The following is a 23,274-nucleotide window of genomic DNA, read 5'->3' as shown; positions in this document are numbered from 1 at the left end:
AAGATTCTATCAGCATCACTGCTGACAATATTTTCACACAATACCTAGCAAAGGTTTTGAAAATATATAAAATTGTGAGATCTCTTGTCCCAGTAACCTCAGATTTAGTTCTGAATCTTGTCTAGACAAAATTCAGAATGGGCACACCAGTGCCCATTATGACATAGGGCGAATGAATCCAACTGGTGAACGGCAAAGAACCAAACTGAAGTCAACATCTAAAGTTTTCCACCAGAATCCTGACTGTCAGTGAGCTTTGTTTGATACTCTCCATTTCTGTGGTTGTAAAGGGTTTACAGACTCATGTTTTATTACAGCAATGTTTTATTAAAACAATGTCAGCTTACACTGGCATTGTGCTGAAACTTTAAAATTTGATTCGAGTTTCTTAATTTAAAACTAAACTTCTAAATTAAAAAGGGAAATTTGAAAAAAGTTAGGGGAATCAGAGTAAAAGGCATTGAAAACAAGTGCATGCCATTTCCAGATTTCTATTTGTAGAAACTTGATAACCCATGTAGCCTCACACTAAACTCCAATAAAAATACATTAAAGTCTGTGGTTGTTGATAGACAAAATGTAGAAATGTTCAACAGGAATGAAGGACCATGAAAGGTGCCGTCAGAACCACTTCACTGACCAAGACTGGGCATTTTTGCACATTTATCAGTGATTTCATAACTGGAGGAGATTTATTACATCAAACGAGTTACCTAGATTTTTTATACAGGAGTAAAAAAAAAAACTTTATCGTAGAAATTCAAACCTTGTCCTGTCTTTGCTACTGAGGTCAGTTTCAGTTTACAAGGCAAACCAATAAAGGTATTTGAGCTTCACACAAGTGTTTAATTTTTGAGTTGCCCAACATTTTTACTTGCAGAAAAAGCTTTGGGCCATATTCATGATTTACCAAACATGAAATTTAAGATATATTGGAAAACTTTACTATAATGTTAAAAAACTGGATTAAAAAATAATTATCTGAACATATTTTGTTAATTTTTTAAGAGTACATTAAGTTACTATGAATGGAATATGAATTGTAAAAGCATGACTGACACCTAGTGGAATCGAGCAGTCTTGTGATTCTAGAACAAAGAGACAAAAACCAAAACGCCTTTTACATTTAAACAGAATTTCAAAACTTTATAACCTTTTTAAAAAAAAGTGCCTTTAGAAAAGGCTAATCCATGGATATCACAAAAATCTTAACCTTTAATGTAAAACATGTAGCAGCATTTTATATACGAAGAAAAATAGAAATCTGACATTTTGATGGGGAGAAAAAAAACTGCAAAGTGTGAGAAAAAAAAAACATTAAATACAATCAATGTTGTAGCTTTTAAAGCCTGGCTGGTTCACTTTGAGGTAGCCAAGCTACTGGTCCCAAAGACACGGCCGCTGGTCACATTTCAGCCGACAACACCAGAGAAGGAAACTAAAGAAGAACATGCCATTTCTTGCACACAAACATTTCCCATCATGCAGAGCCCACTTCATAGCAGCACATAGGACCAAATATGACCCTAGAAATAGTTATTGGGCGAATGAGACGAAAAATGGTAAAAATATATATAATAGAAAAAAAAACATTATGCACACACCAATCACTGTTAAAACACATGCATACAATCAAGTATAGAATCTGTAAAATGTCACCTCTATATTGTCCCTGCATAGGAAACAAGGATAGGAACCTAACAGATTGCCTCACATCGTCCTAATCCCACCTCTGCTTGCACACTGAAGGAAGGGTTGAATCGGTGACGTTGCTGCAGGTCAGGGAGCTTCTACCTCATCTTTAACTGAAGCCAGCCTGTCTACAGAAGCACTGAGAACCTCCTGTGTCCTTCTAAACAGGTTAGGTTGGCAATCTGTCTGTCTTTCAGGTCCAGGCTGAAGTGTTTTCTACTCTGGCAGATGTGTCTGGAGGGGAGGCGTATACATCCGTGGTCTGACTGTGGGTCCTGAAGTCTCAGCTCCATTCAACTCGTCTGTTTTTTCACTGCTCAGAGGCGGAGTCAGGACGCCAGAGGGAACGGGACAGCTGCTGGGATGCTTCAGGTCCACGCTGTGGTAGGACTGGGCCTTGGTCTGCACACAACCAAAACACACTGGAATAAAACACTAATAATAAGATCTCAATCTGTACCCAGCACAGTTTGTGTGTGGAGAAACTATTGCTGTGAATCGATTAAAAAAATGTAATCTGATAAGTCACACTATGTCTAACTTTGTAAGCTTGAAATATAAATATGTACAGAGTTGAGGTTCTTATAGAAATGGTGACCTGGGCAACCCTCTCCTTCTGCTGCACGCCAATTAAAATTAAGCAATATCTGATACTTTTTTGTAGCAAAAAAAAAATTCAGGCAATTTAGTCTCTCATTTCTCATCAGCATTACTCCATCACACATGCATACAAGTAGCAGCACACTTGTTCAGGGGACAACTGACATAAAAAATGTCCAATTCATTTTTTGACAAAAAACAAAAACAAAAAAAATTAAATCTCTTTCCAAATGATGTTTTAGGCAAAAAGAAAATAATTTTTGACAAAAAATGACTAAGGACATTAATGTTGGAAGGTGATGATGTATTTTATTTTCTAGTTCTTGGGTGCCTACCCCCTTCTGATGTCACCCAGGGCATCTGCCTCAACAGCCCATATCAAACACCACCACTGCATGTTAATGTTTTATTGTTCCAAATCAATTATATATATATATATATATATATATATATATATATATATATATATATATATACACACACACACATACATACATGCACACACAAGGAAGGTTTAAAGGAATTCATTTTGCTTTAAATGTTAAATGAAAAATGTCTCTCCATTCATTTACTATGAAACTTGTACGATGAGGTGACAGTCGCTTGTCATCCAGCAGAGTGACCAGCGTAATTGTGAAATTTCAATCTCGTACATGTAAGTGTGTACATGCAGCCTACCGACGTAACAAAAGTAAGCTGAAAAATTTTCAACTTTTGTTGCCGTCTGCTACTGTAGAAAACTTTAATCCGTCACTGTTGTTCATCACCAACAACAGCAGTAACCCTCTGTGGGAGAGATGCTTTTAGGTCAAAATAAGTAGTTTGATTAATCTGAATTATGTAATACTGATGTGTTAAAATTTTCAGATTATTTGCATATATTAATGTTGACAGACCTAGCAGAAATATAAAACTATGTAAAGATTTACATCTTCTCACCCTTGATGCATCTGGTTTGTACTAGAATTTAAAATAATTATTACCAGCAATGAAAGGAATGACGAGTGGCTCTGGATGTTGTGCATGTCGTCTGCAGAGATCCCAGTGAAGGTTTTCATTGGTGAGCCGCCGGCCTCTCGCAGCACCATGGCAAACGGGACCATCCACCTCACACATTCCTCCACCTCCACCCTCTTGAGAGCTGCATAAAAGGCAAGGAGCAAAACTCATTACTGTAGCAAAATGAAAATAAGCAAAAATACAATATCTGGAAAACCACATGTCTAGTTGCTCATGTAGATTGGCTTAATTATGTACTTAATACTTAAAGGTACAGCTAGAGTCTTAACACGAAATATACAAATAAATATAAATTTTTAGTACTTCTGTTAAATCCCATTTCATCAGCCAGTGGATCTAAAAATGCTCTGATGCTGGTGACATTTAGAGTTGACCCAAAGCATAGATGAACTTAGCAGCTGGTTAAGACCCCCAGACCTTAAGTTCAAATGTTAACATCTGAACTTAAACCATAGATCCACTTATAACATTTGTTCATCGAGAATGACAATGTTGTTAAATTTGATTTAATGGTTTCAGAGATAAATTAAAAGATTTAAAATTGTTCAATATTTAAATTTAAGATTTTAACAAGTTGGAAAGTACAAAGAACAATCTTTGTACTTAGATCGTTTTGTTACCATAGCTACAATCTGATGCTATGAGTTTAATCTCCGAGTTTGAGCTCTGTCCACAAATACATCTAGGTAAATTATAATCATCACTGGTTACTTTTAAGCTCAGCTAATTTAACCCCTCTCTCCCACATTCCACTAAATCTGTATTGAAACGCCCTTAGTGTGGCTGATGTGGTTAGCAGGAATAGGGACCCCTAAACCAAATTCTGTTCAAGGCTCCATGTAACCTTGGGCCGGGACTGCATGACGAGCTAAAGTCGCTGCACTACACATTGAGACAAACGGGGAGATTTTATCTATGTGGCACTACTAGGGAGCAGTACCAAAGAGAAATATTCGGCTCCAATAGGGAGCAAGCTTTCCGTTTAGTAACCTGAGTTTTTAAATAAGCTCCACAGCTGATTGTCTGGCTTCATCGTGACAGGCTTTTCTGATCTCCTCTCTTATTGGCCGGCTGGCCCTGTAGCGATTTTTGTGATTCTTGCAGCTTAAAATGACTGATGTGACAACTTGTTCAAAAAGTTGTGGTCAAAGTTGAAATTTCTTTAGCTTTATTTTTGACAAAATACGGTCTTACGAAAAAGTTGAAATAGCTGCACATAGCCTTCCTAAATATGACAGGATTTTAACAATTTAATATTTAAAATGCAAATATCATTTTTAAGGACCTTCTTGAAATAGAACTCTTAATGCAAATAAAATGATTTTTATATAACAGGCAGTGATAGTATTTGTGTCACTGCCAAAACCTTTGGCCCAAGATACAGACACCTTCAAATCCCAACTGAGGCTCCACATATTCAGATATTCAATGACAAACCTCAACATGTTTTTAATTAAACTTCACCTCTCTGCATGTTAGAAAGTCATGTTCTCCTCACCTGAGACATTTTCCACTAGCTCCACTGAGGAAAAGTGAAACAGTGCAGACGCAGCAAGGATGCCATTGGAAAACTCGAGGCACCTCACATCAAGCATACACAGATCCAGCAACTGAAAGGAAATGAGGACATGCTGAAGCAAAACTATTACATTTTCATGCTAAGTAAAATAAACAGTTATTGCAAACACTTATTAAATAGATTTTACAATGGCTTCTACATTTTTGACCCACCAAGTGTCAGCTTGTTTGGAGAAAATCTGGTTTCTTTTGTTTCCAGACACTGATGAAGCCTCAACCTACAGACATCAAAGTCACATAGAAACACACCTCAGCGATCTGTGTGAAGGTCTCCTGAGGATATCTGGGGATCAGCAGCTCCTCAGTGTCCTTCAGGTAGGCCACCTGCATGTAGACGTTGAGCCAGGAGATGGGAGTCTGTGGACTGAGACTCCAGTTCAACTCCTGTGAGTAAAGAGAAGCAACACATCAGAAACATCACTTCCTGCTAGAAAGCTGTCTTATGTCTAGAGCTCGACAAGATGACTGTAATATGCACCATGAAATAAAGGTTTCATATCATTCTATAGATAATTTATAGATTAGTTTTTTGTTTTAAATATCTGAAATGCTACCACACTAGTGGTGAGACCTTTCATGATTTATCCAGTTTTTATTCCAGGCTGTAGTTTATTTTTAAGCAGTTATGAGGCCTGGTGGCAAAATCTGAAACTGCTGCTGTGCAAGTTACTCAACAAGGTTGTTGTTAGGTAACCAAAGAGTGAGTGAGTGAGTTAGTTGACGCCATCCACCTAGCTTAGCTAGCTGTGCGAGGTTGAGCAGCTAACGTCTTTCCTCTGCCTACATCCCCCAGAATGCTGTGCAGTTCTGGATCAAAGTTCAATGAAAATTTTAAAACTTATCAGATGTGTTGTCTATTGATATTGATTATGTGTCTATTCTCAATATATATTGTCATTGATTTATTGGCCAGTCCTACTCACATCTGTGATACACAATATAGCACAAATGTAATGTTACTGAAATATCAATGCATGCAAAATCACAAAGAACTGCTCGCTAACATTAGCCAATTATTAAAGTACCATGTAGGGCTGAAACGATTCCTCGAATGATTCGAGTACCTCGATTACTAAAATTCCTCGAGGAAAATTTACCTGCCTCGAAGCTTCGTTAATTTATGTTTTATTAGTTAGCGCACCGTGTTCCGGCCGGGACTTCATTTGCGTTGCGCGGAGCTCTCACTTCCGCCTCTGAGTTGTTGACAAAAGCTAAGTCTCAGCGGCATAAAGTCCAATCTTCAAGATTGGCCCGTGGGGATTTTATTGATTGATGATAATGCCCGACTTTTTATCGTTTTTGGGGAACCAATAAGCATCCTTAAAATGACTGGGGGAATGCCTGGAGTACGGCAGCATTTCTCCTCCGGGGCTGCTGGTTGAAAGCGAACGGCGGGAAGAGCGCTGAGGTGAGCGGATAGCCTGAACAGGGCGGGCGGCTGAGTAGCTGATGCTTACCGTGTAAATGTAGCTTTACCGACGAACCGCACAATAAATTTCATATCCCGGTCTGAAGAAACGGGTGGCGGAGCGCATCGTACATGGCTGGTAGATGAGTTTCTGAGTGTGACCAGTGAAGGTGTCGTAAATATCCCGTATTGCTTCCCCCCGTGTTCGTCCCCCGGTCTAACGGTTCGTCAGTCCGCTGGTCTATTTCCTCCCCTCCACCCCATCTTACGTTCGTTCATTCGCCCTCTCCTCCCACTCCAGGCGGCATTTCCCGTATTTTCAAACCCAAAGCGTGACAGGTTAGGTGGCAAGGTGAGTTTAATTAATCTATTAAACTCACTGAAGATGAATACATAAACTAAAAGCTGGATTGTAGACATTTTTATAAGCATATTTGTGAGCCTGCCTCTTTGTTATTAAATTCAATATAATTTCAGATTTTTCTATAACTTTTCTTCTGGTTAACTTAGAAAGTGAGCTATTATTGTTACAGGTTAGTTTTCTAAACTACAAAAAAGCAACTGTTAGGGATGCTCAAATATGAAAAATTGGACTGATATTGATATCTGATAGTAACACCGGTATTATGCCAGATTTACCAATATTTCATTTTATAATTTTTTTTTTATCCGATTACTCGATTAATCGTAAGAATAATCGATAGATTACTCGATTACTAAAATATTCGTTTACAACAGCCCTAGTACCATGTATTCAAAATCTCTGCTACTAATATATTCAGTGACTCTTGTTTTTTTATGCACCATTACATTTTTGAAGAGGGTAGTAAGGTGATAAAGCCATTATCCACATGACCTGCATATGGATAATGTAGGCCATGTCTGCAAAACGTCCACTGCAGAAAGATAACACTATTAAGTATTTGATTGTCCTTTTACAATCATGCTTCAGTTTTGATTAATTACAGAAAAAAAAAATCCTACAAATATTAATCCTTTACATCATACTGTGGAATGTAAACCCATGCTATTTGAATAATAGTGTTAAAATTAGTAAATTATCAGATCCAGGTGAATAGAGCTGAATGATCTTACACAACGCTCCTTCCTCCTCCTTGTGATTCGCCCAAAGTTTGATATTTTATTACTCATTTCACAAAGTGAAAATGGTGTTCTTCAGATTTGCTACACCAAATGTGATGATTGTGGCTTACAGATTATGAAAACCACAAGTTCTAGCACAGAGATCAACAACCTGTGGTTCTGCTGGGTGTAACGGAAACCCAGGGTGCTTTGATAGCAGCCTTCAGTTCATCTGCATTGTTGGGTCTGGTGTGTCGTCTTCATCTTGACTCTATAGACACCGAGTGCAATCAGATCAGGTCAGGTCAGGTCAGTTTGCCAGTCTCATCAAGAACAGGAATACCATGGTGATTGAAACAGCTTTTCGTACCTTTTGCTAGTGAGAGCAGGTGCTAACTCTTAGTGAAAAATTAAATCAGCATAAGTAAGCATGACGGGCTCTAGAATGTCCTTATAGTGTCTGACTGACCCAGACTGAGAGCAGCTGAAGGCTTTACATGTGTTTTGAGTTAACTAGTTGATTAAGGCATGACACAGTGAGTTTCCAGAATTTAACTTTTCACAATTTTCAAATCTTCTGAAACGTTGGCATTTTTATATTGAGATCTATAAGCCATAAATGTCAAAATTACGAAACATTGAGCCTTGAAATCTCACTCTGTATATTTAATCTAACATAAATTTCACTTTCTGAAATGGGTGACAAGAAGTACAACTTTTTCCACAATATTCTATTTTTTTAAAATATACTTCAAATGTGACATTTAATGTTATTATTTAGTGGAGAAAAGAAATACCATGTTAACCTTTTTTTTTTTTAAGATTTTTTGGCTCTGGTGGCCTTGGAGAGTGGTCAGACAGGAAGGTGGTCCATAAGACCAGGGTTCAAATCCCAGCTGGTCATCAGGCTGGGATTCGAACCTGTGACAGCTGCATTGAGGACTAAGGCTGCCATACATGGGTTTTGTTTTTCCCCTGTGCCATCATTGCACCCCCATGTTAAGCATTTTTAAACACAGTTGGTATGATTGTTTGTATCTACAGCAATCTGCTGAATAAATGCTGTGTTCCAGTTAGCTGGGTTTGACGTCACAACCGAGGTAACAGCGTTCCAGTTAACATAATTGGAGTCGGACAAGTCAGAATTTCAACATAGTGACACTCAATTAGCCACTGTTCGCACTACCACTTATGAACATCGCATTAAGATTAAGCTTTACTTTCAATAGGCAAACAACTCTTAACAAGTACAACATAACATTTGTCACATGTTAAACCAGCATAAATTAATAGCTACACCTTAAAAGTTCTAACTACAAAAACCTAAAGGGATTTTACTGATGCAAACTTCTGTGATCTGTTGCTTTTGGAGCAACAGCAGAGGAGAAGAGAAAAGCAACAACTTTGGATAGCAAAAAAAAATAAATAAATAAATGGCTATGTAAATTATAAATCAGTAATGAACTGTATTATAATAATTTCAAAGTTAGAGGAAGTTTGTAATATTAGCAGATATTTCACAAAACCAGAGAAAGGCATTGCATAGGAGCAGAAACCACACAGACACACAGCAGTATCTCATCTGTTAAAAACCTGTTGGGTCCAAAACTGTGGGTGTGTGTTTTAATTTATTTTTGTTTCCAAACATAAATAAGTTCAAACTAAAATATTACTATCAAAGACAGATTTAAGTCCTCTTTTGCCCCAGATGGCTGAAAAAAAATAGTGAATGATCTTAACAACTATTACAGTTAAGCTGGGATGGCAAATTCTTTTAGAAGTAAATGCAGTGCAACCCCAGGGGTAAGAAAGCCCCCCAGAGAAGCATCCTGGATCCTGGGAAAGATTCCTGCATGGAAACGTCCATCAAGAAAAATTTATTTTAGGGCCAATTACACACATTCACAGGGATGCCAATAGATTCGTCCAGATGTGTATTTTCTAAAGTTTCAGAACTAACCAATGATAGATCTTTTTCATCCATTTATCTCTGCATCTATTTATCTACAGTTACTTTATGGACCTTAATGTGTGACTTATGAAGCTAATTTCTAAGATGGTCATTCCTTTTCCAAGACCTAGAATATGGAGCTAAAGAATACAAGCAGCTATGTCAATACATACCAACTATAAATTCTCACAGTTTAAGAAAAATGGCAAATGTTATTGAACTATATTCATTTTTTTAATCTATGGGAAAAAGACGTGTTGCTAACTTTACCTGTTGACATGCAGAACATTTTATGGGACATCTTGGAGTTAAGTGTTGTTTACCTTCATGATAATGATCTCCATATTGAGAATCTCATCTTCTGTGCAGGCTTCGTCTGTAACGTAGGCAAACTGGTGGATTTTTGGAGGATACATCTCCTGGAAAAACAAAAATCATGAGATGAGGACTGCATCAGCAAAAAACACCATAATGATGGAAAACAGAGTAACAGCTCTAACCTCCACTTTGGCAGCAATGAAAAGACACGTAATGCCAATGAGTTGCAGTGTGGATTTGAAGATGTTCCTCTGTGTGGCCATGAAGCGATCAAAGTAGTCCTGAGCGAGGTGATACGTCTCTCTGTGCAGTTTGTACACCTCGCTTACCTAAAATCCATTCAAAAAGAGGAAAAAGAAGTTGAAGGGCTTCCTGCAAATCACTTAGTGCACGCAAACATTTTAAACTCAAAGAGCTTTATAATTTGTTTGCATCAATAAGGACCCCTAGATGAATCTTAATTAAGCTTTTATCTGCATTTTGTAAACATCTGAGCCAGCTCCCTTAGACATCTGTCACACGATGCTCTCAGCCGCTACATCTAGGGCTGGGCGATAAAACCACCATATCTATCACAACAGACACGTGATCAATATCAACAGAAAATACATCTGATAGAATGCTGATCAGCGGGCTGCACAGTTGGTAGCACTGTTGCCCGGGGTCTTTCTGCATGGAGTCTGCATGTTCTCCCTGTGCATACATCAGTTCTCTCTGGGAAGTCAAGAGGAATTGCTTGACCAAAACACAGGTATAATTAACAGAAAATAATAGTTATTGATATCAACTGATATGAAATGCTTATGTCACAATGTGTTTTTCAGCCATCTTGACCAGCACTAGGTAGACCTCCCCTCCAGGGTGTTGCCACCTTACTGACCTCCATAAGCCAGTCCAAGAGGATGGCCCTCATCTTGGGCTCCAGATGCGGATGCTTCTCCAGCATGTGGATGTCCCTGGAGTAGGTCTTGTCCTTCTTCAGCATGTTGCTCCACACCACATCCTTACTGGCCCAGCTGACAAATACAGAAGCATTAATTCAAAATCAATCCAATGGAAAAACTGGAGGAAACAATTGGAAAATAAATGCTGTAAAAGACAACATGACCTAGACCTTTTTCCTTCAGAAGCTAAAAACACAGTAAAACTGTTAAAATATTTTTCTAGGTCAACCATAATCAGCCAGATGTGCTGCCTTTTAACGAAGCATTAAGAACAGACTTTGCTTTGTGCACTGAACTCAGCAGTTGTCGGAAACTCCAAGTTTTAGGTTCCCATTTTAAAATGCCCCAGCCACCCTGAGTGGAGTAGGTAGACATAGAAAATAGATGGATGGCTTTTAGAAGCTCACCCCTTGATGTGCCCAGATTGCACCAGACTGGGCTCCCAAAGCTCAGAACAATCAACCACTAAACAGAACTCACCACAGCGTGGGGAGTGGAGTGCAGTGAACCGGCGTTACAAAGATGTTGTGAAAGTTGTAGTGAAAGAGACCCGCACTGGTCAGGGAACCCTGCTGGTCCTCCTCCTGAGGCGGAGTGGAGGTCCAGCTGCGAGGACTTCTGCAATCCACCTCAAGACTGCAGCTCACCTGCTAGGAAGACAAGATGCAAGCAAAATAACACAATGTGTTCTTCAGTTAGGAGTGACTTTCCTGAGGGATGATCACAGACAAAAGGAGCTCAGATCAACTACAGGTGGGTGTTTATCATATCATTTATGATATGATAAACATATCATAAATGGTCTGACTTATTGTGAACAATTTATGATTTTGTTTCTTATGAGGCTTAATAAATTATTTTCTATTTTTTCTGTTTGTTCCATGAAAGCATCAATAAATATTGGTAAATTTAAAAAAGAAATGGATCGAGTGCTGTTTATGTGGAAATAAATCAAACATCTTGAAGTCGCTTCCTGGAGAAGCTCATTTCAAATGAAAATGTTTTTCAGGACCAATATAGCCACACTGTTACCTAAACATGAAGTAATAAGTAGTTTCATATTTATCATTACAGTAATAATACCATAAAATGTTGTGATAAGATATAAATAAGATCATATTAACACCACAAATGCAATATTTGTTTGTTCTTGCAATATCATTTGCTGCAATAGAGGCTTACTGCAGCAAATGATCACCTCTGATAGAAGTATGGTACAGAAGATGCACAATTATTTATTCATTTGAATTGCCTAGTCAAAGTTTGGATCCAAATTAAACTGAAGAAATTCTAAACAACTTCCAGCTGCATCATTTCTAAAAGGTGTTCTCACAGAAGCCTATTAGAAATGCTCGCCACACTTTTCATATTTTCATTTGTGAGACGAATTTGAAATTGTTTTCCCTCCATTTCACAATTACGTTGGTTACATACGTTGGTCTGACACAATTCCTGTGCGCACACAAAGTATTATGTGGCGAAATGTAAAACATATTATTACATTTGATTAACTTCCTAATATTTCAGTGGAATTGTTTTCATATTATTCACAGCTTTTCATTTAAAGACAAACAAACCTTTTCATCTCCATGCACAGAGCCTGAACTCTGGGCTAACAGTCCTTCCCTTCAGGCCAGTTGATGGAAAGAAAAGCTACCAGTTTAAACTTCCTCTCAGAGCATTTTGAAGGCAGCCAGAAAAATAAACTTACCTCAGACTCACGGTGCTTTTTCTTTGTCATCTCGTCTACCTCTTCATCCGGGTCTGGTAAAAACTACAAATCCAAGACAAAAAGAATGTATGAACAGATTTCAACCAATGCTCAGAATACACAGCAAATGCAGACAGTTGTATATACACTCATGAGCATCAATGACCAATTAGGAGCTGTTTAGTAATTTATTTCAACTACAACTTTCAACAATTTTCCAGGGAGAAATGATTATATTTCTGACTTTAATTTCTTAAACCAAGTTAGGTGGACCCCTCACATAAGCTTTTCTCTGATCCCTACAAGGTGAAAACTACATATACCACCACAAATATAGACATACACACCAAGGAAGACTTGGTTAAATGTCTCTTAGCATTTAACCCTTTCACCAAGAACTGTGGAAATTACACGGTTCTTTCCAGTCATCAAGAAGCTTCTTGCTGAATTCTGAAAATATGTGAGCACTCCTGTCTTAAACCTCCCTTCTTGCCTGGAACAGATCCATAGTTCATAAACAAGGTTAAGGTCCATGCCAATAAAGAAGTTTAATGTTGCCCTACCTTATCCATTACCAACAAATCAAAAACCAGTTCTGAGGTCTGTTTGAAATCATTGATCTGTTAAGGCACTTAAATGTGTCCCAATTTGCAGCAATACTAGCAGGGAAAAAAAAAAAAAAGTCACACATCATGATGGTTGTACCACTATGGCTGGTCCAGTGCCATTACGCCTCAATTTAGCTCCTTCAAGTATCAGTCCCTCCAGGAAGTTGAAATGCGATCGATGCAAATTCACTCATTCGCAAATTTTCACCAGTCATCTGAACTTTTCCACAAATCTGACCGATCACCTAAATATTTTCTGTATTTCCTTTTCTGACCAATCACTGCAACACAAATACATTTCTGCAAATCTCCTGAACCTCCTAATTTAACATCCTGTTTCACAATGTCACTGAAAGTCGAACCAGCAAGATGGAAGCATGTGTGACGCTAAACGGTAACATTTAGCCTCACATTTACCTTTTTTTATTTGTGCAAAAACCATCTTGAAACTTTCTATAGGATTTGCATATGCTGTGTAAACCGTTTAACTTGACTGACCAATGTGGAATTCTTCTTTTGAACTTTGACATCTCCTCAGGACATTATTTGATTTGCATTAAGTGGGCTTTTTCAAGAAGGTACTTGAAAATATTATTTTCACTTTAACTGTTCAAATCTTGTCGTTATTGTAAAAGTCAGCTATTTTAACTTTTTCGCAAGACCATGCTATGGAAAAATAAAGCTTACACAAAACTTGCTACTTTTCGAAAATGGTGCTGCAACATCAGTAATGTTAGGCTGCAGCAATCACAAAAAAAAATGAACAGCTACATCCTACAGCAGGGGTGGTCAATCGTCGTCGAGGGCCAGTGTCCTGCAACTCTTAGATGTCTCCCTGATCCAACACACCTGGATCCAGTGGCTGAATCACCTCCTCAGTGCAGTCAAGTTCTCCAGAGTCCTGCTAATGACCTCATTATTTGACTCAGGTGTGTTGAAGTAGAGATTCACCTAAAAGTTGCAGGAGACCAGCCCTCGAGGCCTGGAGTTGTCCACCACTGTCCTACAGGGACTGAAACATACTTGTCATTGCGGTCAATAGCTCTATATTCATTTTCTCCTGAAGGAATTTTATTTATTATTGTGGGAAGTTGCACATTTAAGCTGAGCATGAATGTATCAATTTCACATAAAAAAATACTTTCCTGCCATTCTCTCAGTTCATGTTGATGTTAAACTGGCCTTAGAGTTCATGGCAGGTTTGAGCTTTTGTGATTTTCATAAATTTCCTGACCAACCCTGATCATCTGATCTGAAATGGGAACACATCTATCCTAGTAGACTTGTTCTAGGCTACAGTTGATCCTGGAATGGCACATAAAGACTTGCTGACTATTCCAAATCTACACTTCCCCCCTCTTACATCTTGATAAAACTCCCACAGACTCATCGTTTGTCCATCCAGCTAGTGGGAGTAAACAGAATCTATCACCCAAGAGGAGAGCTGAAGTTAATTGATCAGTTATAATAACTTAAACAAAAATTCAAAAGACATTCTTCTAGAATCAGCAACATAGCATTTCATGTTAACCAATTAATTTTAATCTGTATATATAGTCTTTGTATCGATTAGGAATAATAAAAAAATATTTTCGAATGTGTGAATCCAATTCTTTAAAAGTAATAATTTTATGTTGGATCAATATTCACAAATCTCCCAGTTAATGAGGTTCATATCCATGGTGTTAAAGAAAACTTCTGAATGTACCATAGATCTTAAGAATAAACTGAATAGTGATAAAAAACAAGCAGTATCACAAGCAATAAAACAGAGTAACATCTACTGCTAACTGCCAAAAGGAAGAAGAATCAATGGACATTTGTGAGATCAGTGTGAAAAAAAAACTTCATAAAAAAAAAAGAGTTGGAACTAAAGGTGTATTCCCGTTTAGACTCAGCAGTAAAGACAAACAGGCTCTCAATGCTCCTTACAATAGCAACATCTGCCTTCCTCTTTCTCGTTCGTACTGTATTCACTTTGGAAGCTCCGACTGCGGCAGACTTCGGTTCCTTGTCTTCCCTGTAAAATAAGCACATAAGGAAACGGGATATTAACTCTCATGTGTCAACGTAACATCGTGGAACAAGCCTGCATTAACATGTTCTTGTGGCCCAAATAAAGTCCTGTGACAACAGGCCACAGATTAGCCGGATGGCTAAGGCTCTGTAACTTTCTGTCGTCACACTCAGACACTGGTTCCGAACTCATTCATAAACTCAATGTCAGACTCACTGTTGTCCCCGCATTATCCTCTCAAAGGCCGCTCAAACGTTCAGAGCAAACCTAAGACAGAAAACAAGTCAGGTTAGGAGAATTTTTAAAAAGAAAACTACACATTCATAAATCCCCAACCCCCACGCTGAGCTCCCTCCTTCCGACAAAGCCAAACCGAGCCAGGCGCGGGTAAACTGGTACAGTACGCAGAGCTAAGGCTCTGCGAAAACAGGCCCAACAAGCAAATCTGAACATGAAGTCATTTTGTGACAAACTCCAGATGATACAGTGTTTGTAAAGCTTCACGCCGTCGCCTATTTTAAGGTAAATTCCATTTCTTGCACCTCGCTAACTTTGGACAGCTGCTTTTCACATAATGGCCGAACAACCAGTACATCATCAGACACGCTTGAGATCTTGTTTAACAAGTCGTACAAACAAACAAACAAACAATATTAGGCCTGAAGTTAACAATAGCAACACGCCGACTTTCTAATAATTATTAGAAACAGCGTGTATTCCAACTTTGTTGCAGTTTGGGTAAGTCAGCTGAGTTTTCAGAAGTGTGAGCTGAAACTGTTTTAACTCGCTGCAGTGACGGTTGCGATTGAAGCAGCTCACCTCAGGTCTCTGCCCTTGAAGTTCACTCTTCTCAGTGTCAGATATTAAATATGAGCGCGTGGCTGTTGCTCGGACTTCTGGCCGCTTTGTTCGGTAGTCTGAGCTGAGCTCGCGCCTTGCACAGAACAGATGAGTCGACGCTGTGACGTCAGTCAGGAGTTCATTTAAATTGGGGCTAAACCTCCACACTAAGCCGCTTTTTACGTGACTATTTTCACTCTTCTCACCTCCGTGTGATGCAGTTGAAATGCCTAGCCTTTACATCATCACGATGGTATTTTTACACTTTGTTAAAAGAAGCAAAAATTTAAGTTTGCAGTGAAGTGCCGTTAACAGAAGGCGTGACTGCTGCGGTGACAGCTGCAGGGGCGGTGTTTTCGCAGCAGGAAGTGTCCAGATACCGCGTGGCTTGCTTGTCAGATGTAAACAAACCCCCGGTCTTTTAGATTAAACCAAAAAATGTGAACAAAATCATAAAATATTTGTAGCACTTAAGCGTATTTTCTTTCTGTGAATGTCTTACATTGTTGTCACACAAGGTTATGCAGATGGCAGCGGCAATTTAACCATAAACTGCCAGAAACACCGACCGAGAGACGTTCGCCGCTCTATTTGTTTTGTCATGCGTCACTGACGCCGCCATATTAGAGAGGCTGAATTGTAACAAACAGAACAGTTACTTAGGCTCATTTATATTTGATTTCATGACCGCTAGCGAGTTGAACACCAAGTCTCTTGCTAAATTTTACCTGAATATAAACTGCGATAGTTAAGTTAAACTGTTATGATTTCTGGAACAGACTGGGCTTTTGAGCATAGTCCTCCAGAAGGTTTAAAGTTAAGGCCATTAAAAAGCTTAGTGTTTTGCCAGTTTTATGTTAATGTTTTGCCAGTTTTAATGCCCAATTGGTGCATCACTTGTGTTCAAATTTCAATCATTTAGCTGTTGATCTGTGTTCCAGGTACCACTGGAAGTGAAGCAATGCCACAGGTTATTGATGCCACCATTGAAAAATTTTGCAGCAGCAAAAAAGTTTCTATCATATTTTACTGATAAAGCAAAGATTTAGATGTTAATCCAAACAGTAAAATCTAGATGTACTTCAACATTTTGACTACATTGATAATTACTAATACTACATTTAAGTCTTTTCATTGGGCTACTGATATTTTATTCGACATGATCATGTAATTATTTGTTTAAACTTTTATCTCCCTCATGGCTTGAACTATCAAAATTGTATATAAACCATTCAATAATTATTTATTAATTTCATAATGAAAAATAAATTGGAAACAACATGGAGTAGATTTATTAGTTTATAAACGTATCCCATAAAGTGTGTCAAAAATCTATGAGACATACATCTATATTATTACACAAATACATAAAATTCTTGATAACAACTTTTTGTAATTATATAATTAAATAATAAAAACAATATTCCGGATTTATTTTCTTATTTCCATTCTTCCATTCTGCAGAGCTTTTGGAAGTGTTAATGAATTATATCACAACATCAGATAACCAGTCGTAGACTCTTTGAACAAATTTATTTAATAACTTATTTTTCCAGCCTTTCATTGATTTTTGTCTTTGAACCTTGCTCAGTCACATGCGCCTCATTCCAGTGAAAAGGAAGACTAACTTTGTTTAGTCTCTGCAGCCTTGTAGCTCCACACAAACTACAAAATGAAGTTTCAGAGCCTTTTTGGATCCTTAAAATCTGTCGTTATTGGTATGATTCATGCCAAAGCCTTGCCAGGTAACTTAACATTTTTATAATCTTTGTTCTCTAATGTTTTACTGTTCACTTTTTTATTGTTCATGGAGCAGGAGCTCCTGCTGCTGAATGACTCTGGAAAGATTTTACACATTTACTCTTAAACTTCCAACAAATTAGCATTGCATATGCTGAAGTGTTTTGCAATAATTGCATTTTATATTGTGTTGAAGGGATTAGCAAACAATTGTAATTCTTTTTGAATTGGTCCTTGTTCTTTATTCCAGGTACTCCTCTGGGTTGTTTAAATATGTTGCAGATTGTCAAAGAAGCATGCCATGAAGCAGAGGTCTACCTTGAAGCAGGCATTGTAAGTTTCTACACATCACATTAGCACAGCTGAAATCTTCCCTTCTAAATGAGAGTGGAACTCATAAATATCTCATCCAGGACGGCTTGATCATTGAAAACATGCACGATGTCCCCTACTCGTTCAACTTGGGCCCTGAAGTGTGCGCCTGTATGACTGCGGTCTGCTCTGCTGTCAGACATGTCTGCCCCACTCTGCCCCTTGGAGTCCAGATCCTATCTTCTGCTAACCAGCAAGCGCTAGCTGTAGCTTTGGCTTCAGGTTCAGCTTTTCATCAGCTAATCAGAAAATTTCCCAGTTCATGCTGGGTGTTTTTACTCTTGAGTTTTTTTGTTCAGATCAACTCTTCAACCACTTTGATGTGTGTTTGTTTTCAGGTCTGGATTTCATCAGAGCAGAGGGTTTTGTCTTTTCTCATGTGGCGGACAAGGGTCTTTTGAATGCCTGTGCTGGGGACCTTTTGAGATATCGCAAGCAGATTGGAGCTGATGGGGTTCAGATCTTCACCGACATCAAGAAGAAGCACAGGTGAAGTGACCATCTGTTCAGTTAAATCCCTGAACTGTCGTCCCCAAAACGTTCGCATGTTAGTCAGCGGGCCCATAAGGACACCAGTAAAGCTGCAGTGTGTAAGATTTATAAACAATATGTTTTTTATATATTTGTTGTAATGTCAGTACATCATGACAGTATAACATGAGACAGATAATCTGTGAAAAAATCAAGCTCCTCTGTTTTCTTCCTGTGTTCCTGTTGCTAGCTTTCTAAAATGCACGCTCTGGGTCAGAAACAACCAATGAGAGCCAGGAGGAGGGTCTTAACACTGTTAATCACCCTCCTGTATACGCTCCTCACGCCCTCCCCCATTCTCTCTGCTACCCTACACCTACTTCAGCACAGGTGTTCAGGCTAGTTAGTATGGCCAGCGATAGATAAACAGTTGTCCTGGAATGATAAGTAATTTCTCCATTATTAGCACATCGAGCAATGAATACATGAGGATGATTGACAGCACTAAGACCCCCCTCCTGTCTCTGATTGGTTGTTTCTGACCCAGAGTGGTGCATTTTTGCAGATTCCAGTAGGAGCATAGGGAACACATAAGATCAAAACCTAGTGACTGTTTTAACAAATATGTAAAAAAACAAAATAAAAAAAAAACAAATAAAGCCTTGTTAATTATAAAAGTTACAAATATGTATGGAAATTGGTTAAATTGTAAGTAGGGTCTAAAAAATGCTTCTAAATGTGAAACAATTGTATTCAACCCCCCTCTGAATTAGATACCCTCCAGTAAAAACCAATGCAATCTACTGCCTTAAGAAGTCTATTGCTATCTATTGATAGCAATTAGTTAATAGTGTTGACTTTTTGCTTTAAAATGAATGTTTGCCTTACTGACACACAAGAGGCAGGTCAATATAACACACTTCCATCTCACTCTGTCAAAAACAACAATATGCCACTTAGTATCCTGAGAAATAGTTCCCACTTCCACCTTTTTCTTCTTTCAGTTTTTTTTAAAGTGTTTACTCAAAAACTCACATTTACTCAACTTTTGGAGACATGACAAAATGAATAAAAACTTCACACAACTGAAGTTAATCAGTTAGAAGTAAAAACTCACATTTAAGTTCAAAATCTAAAAATTGTAAGATTTCTTTGACTGACATAGTAGAAGCCGCCTGTATAAACAACTAAATGTGTCTCAAATGTTTGACAGTGTAGGCTTATTTTAATAGAGTGTGTATAGCAAAAGCATGACCAGTCAAGTTATATCCACTTATCATTTTTAATGAAATACAATTTACAGTGTATACTTTATCTATATTAATACAGTACAATAATTACTAATCTTAATATCTCATGAGTTATCTAGTTCTGTGGGTCAGAAGTGAGTCATGCTGTTTGTTGCTCAGCTTGCTGCCTGTGTGTCTGCAGCTCTCATGCTCTGACAGCTGATGTGACTATAAAGGAGACTGCCCGAGCTGCGGAGTTCTTCCTCTCAGATGGAGTCGTCATCACTGGGGCAGCGACCGGAGATCAGGCTGACCCATGGGAGCTCACAGGTACTGGTGCACTTTGTTCAGCTGGAAGCTTCTGCAATGTGAAGACAGTATGGAGCATCATTGTTTCACACTCAATCACTGCCTTGAAACAAGACGCAGAACTAAACAAATCAGTATGTTTCTACACTGACTTTGTGATGGACAGATCATTCCACTGATTATTTAGATTGAACAAAAAAGAAAGTGCATCAGAATATAACTCATTTTAGAGGCTGTTAGATGATGTGAGCAGCAGAGGGCACTGTTGTAGTGAAGAGTTGATATTTTACTAAGATGGGGAACAATAGTTGAAAGTAACAATCCATATTCATTTACGTTGCTTTAATTTATGGCACCCACCATGTAAAAGTATTTAATATGCATACAAGAATTTAAACTCTGAAAGTCCCCTGGGTAAGAACATGTGAACTGCATGTTCTTTAACTCAGGTTTTATGCTCAAGAGATGACAGACACATATTTTCAACATTTTGAGTGTTATAGCTGCATTGGAAATGTGGCAGTATGAACCTCTACTGTGATTTGAGACATCAATGATTTGTTTCTCTGCGACTAAATTGCTTTCAATAGATATTCTAATTTTTATATGAGAAGAATAGCCATGGTAAAGCTGCAGTATGTAACTTATATAAACAATGGGGTTTTCAATCACACTTATTTATGGGCTGCTCAATGTGCTATTGGCAGAGAAACAACTCACCATTATATGACAACTCTCTGTCTGCCATGCTTAGCCTTAGCATTCACAGCAGGCTCTAACAGTAGTGCAGCAGAGAGTCAGTAAGGAGTGAGTAATGTACCGATATGTCTCTTTTCTCCCCAGCACTGATGTCTCACCTGGTTATTATGATTTTAACTAATTCTGGGGGATTTCCAAACGCTATATAAAAAGTTAGTTGATTTTTGGAATCCACGTAGCTCAGTTAAAGGCAGGTGCACCAGATACAGATATTAATGGGTAGAAGCCACTAGAGCTACAAAAATTATTTCACTTTAGAGGTTTAAATGATTGAAAGTCAACAGAAAACAAAGGAATAAGATTATTCTCCTTCATGCCTTAAAGCATAAACCTTCATGTGATTTTTATTAAACATAAAAGAGTGTATCAAAGTACATGCCACTAGTTGATGCCTTTGCTGAAATTGGCAGAAATCTTCAATTTAGATGCATAAATTATTTTAAGAAATTAAAATTCTGACCTCCTTTGATGTGGATCCACAAAAACTGAGAGCAGTGATATTTGATATCTGGATGACTGATTGACAAATCTCTGATTAAAGGTCTAAGACCGTCTCACGTTCAGGATCAATTATTCGCAGGACTTTCAAAGGGTCTTTAAGAGTTTTTCTTTTAACAATAACAGTTTTAAGCATTGTAGTTTCAGTATATCTGAGATCTTTTGTTTAAAAAAAATAAGTCTGAACTATGACTACAGAGATCATAGATGTCCAGGCTGAATTTGGTAGATTTTAGGTTCTAAAGGGAATATTTTGTGAACATTAGAAATACTTATTGATCTGTTGGTAAAATGGACATGATAATAAGTTTCACGGCCTCTAATTTCAACATATTGTCACATCTAATAGTTGAGTCTTATCTCAAACACACTCTGTTTATATGTTTTTTTAATCATAATCAGGTAAAATTAAAAAATAGTTTATCTGTGTTATGGTGACATGTTGGGAAAACTTCGGCTTAACATCTAGTCAAGTTTCCCTCATCATTTGTCCAGATTTCAGCTTAGAGCAATTTAAACATCAGTACTGAGTACCTGTGTATTGTTTGTTCTTTTTGCCCAAAGAAAGAAATGTTCTTTGTCCCACTTTTCTATTTTAAAGATTCTCGTGAGAGTGTAATGTGGTGTGAGAGTCCTCACCCAGAAACACCACCGGGTCTAATTTTATCACAGTGTCCAACTATTACTGTCAGAACTCAGAACTCAGCCGTTGACCAGTCACATAGCTGAGGGTCTCATGAGTGCTGAAATACAGAACAGGACACACACTTGCTGCTTTTTTTCCTCACAGGCGCACACACACACACACACACACACACGCACACATACATATGATTTGTCTGTGAACTGAGCAGGCTCAGACAGAAAGATGCCGGCCGTGTCGGCGTGGAGTTCAGCCTTCACCCTGTTCAAAGTTCACTTGGGCTGATCTGCCCTCACTTATCTCACGGTTCATGAAGGCACCTCTCCCTCTGCTTTGTCACTTTAGAAAACAGGAAAAATTTCAACCTGAGGGAACAAAATACATCAGTTTCTTCCCCCTATAGTTCAAATAATATTATTTTTAGCAATTTTTTGTTGTATTTTTTGCATAAAAAGTTGGAACTTAATGGTAAATACAATATTTTATAAAATAAGAACTCTTTCAAGTAACCTTTTATTCTTGTAGGTGAGTGTTTAAGTCACCACATTTCAAAATGTGAAAACCTTAGATAGACCAGGAAGAGTTCCTGGTGTCATTATGTCCCATCTTTCCTGTGCACACAGTTTTGTCGCTCTTTTTCACTCCCAAACATTTTCCGCATGTTCACTCTGCAGGACAGGATGTTTTATCATCTGTGCTGGAAGTTGATAAGACAAAAGCTGGGAAGATCTATAAAGCCATCTGAAACTAGACAGAGGTCACGGTTAATTTATGAATGAATCAAAGCAGAGTTCTCCTGCTGTGTTTTGCCTTTGCAGAGGTCTCCCAGTCTGTGAAAATCCCAGTGCTCATCGGTTCTGGAGTGACATACGACAATGTTGAAAACTTCCTGGATGCCAATGGAATGATCATTGGATCTCATTTTAAACATGGTGGCCACTGGGCCAATGCAATTGATCCAGAGAGAGTCAAGAGGTTCATGGCAAAAATACATCACCTACGAAAGCAACAGAGCTAGTTCTCACCACCACTAAGCTGCTGATTGACAATAAAGGCAGATTAGATTACTTCCTGTTTGTCTGGTTTGTGCTTTATCAGTTTAGTCCCATCTAACCAGAGCACCTTCTTCCAGATGAGGGTCTGCAACCTGCGGCTCCAGAGCCACATGTGGCTCTTTATAACATCCACTGTGGAACTTAATAACTTTGGCCAAAAATACTAAAGAATTAATGCTTTAAAATGTAAAGGTCTTTAAAAATGCTAGCTGTTTTCATGTAACAATGTAGAGCATATTTTTTAACCCTCCTGTGATCTTAGTGGGATGCTCAGGAGGAGCGTGGCAGATGTCACAGTCAGACAGCAGAGAGGAAGAGGGCTGAGGTCCCGTCAGACCGTCAGTTCCCTAAACCACATACACACAAAGGAAAACCTTGTATAAGGGTTAGTGCAACCCCACCAGTCTGCACACAGGGTTTAAAAGGTT

The 23,274-nt window shown here is 38.2% G+C and overlaps 2 protein-coding genes across 4 annotated transcripts; one reads left to right on the top strand and one right to left on the bottom strand.

Moving 5' to 3' along the window:
• Positions 1-1,118: 1,118 nt before the first annotated feature.
• On the bottom strand, positions 1,119-16,018 carry LOC148160075 (G1/S-specific cyclin-E1-like). 2 transcript variants are annotated; one of them, XM_088004025.1, is made up of 12 exons: positions 15,750-16,018; positions 15,147-15,197; positions 14,846-14,933; positions 12,306-12,368; positions 11,075-11,244; positions 10,531-10,666; positions 9,833-9,979; positions 9,656-9,751; positions 5,140-5,274; positions 4,811-4,922; positions 3,276-3,433; positions 1,119-2,094 (listed from the first exon to the last, which is right to left on the bottom strand). In XM_088004025.1, exons 2-12 carry the CDS (start codon positions 15,158-15,160, stop codon positions 1,909-1,911), a joined length of 1,305 nt encoding a protein of 434 aa, XP_087860151.1. In that variant the 5' UTR covers positions 15,161-15,197; positions 15,750-16,018; the 3' UTR covers positions 1,119-1,908. The 2 variants fall into 2 exon arrangements, with proteins under 2 accessions (XP_087860151.1, XP_087860150.1); XM_088004024.1 differs by lacking the exon at positions 15,750-16,018 and having other exon boundaries at positions 11,075-11,241; positions 15,147-15,175.
• LOC148160074 (uncharacterized protein F13E9.13, mitochondrial-like) lies at positions 15,303-22,858 on the top strand. Of its 2 annotated transcripts, none has more exons than XM_088004027.1 (6): positions 15,303-15,452; positions 17,761-17,843; positions 17,924-18,104; positions 18,221-18,371; positions 19,785-19,912; positions 22,610-22,858. In XM_088004027.1, the coding sequence occupies exons 2-6, from the start codon at positions 17,784-17,786 to the stop codon at positions 22,807-22,809; spliced, it is 720 nt and encodes a 239-aa protein (XP_087860153.1). In that variant the 5' UTR covers positions 15,303-15,452; positions 17,761-17,783; the 3' UTR covers positions 22,810-22,858. The 2 variants fall into 2 exon arrangements, with proteins under 2 accessions (XP_087860153.1, XP_087860152.1); XM_088004026.1 differs by lacking the exon at positions 15,303-15,452 and adding an exon at positions 17,404-17,515.
• Positions 22,859-23,274: the final 416 nt, after the last annotated feature.

Source organism: Poecilia mexicana, unplaced genomic scaffold (assembly GCF_051168715.1).
Source record: "Poecilia mexicana isolate PSO_F unplaced genomic scaffold, ASM5116871v1 scaffold_3, whole genome shotgun sequence".
In the NCBI taxonomy this organism is placed as follows: domain Eukaryota; kingdom Metazoa; phylum Chordata; class Actinopteri; order Cyprinodontiformes; family Poeciliidae; genus Poecilia; species Poecilia mexicana.
The sequence above is the reverse complement of the archived record's forward strand: the minus strand, read 5'-3'. Positions and strand labels throughout refer to the sequence as shown.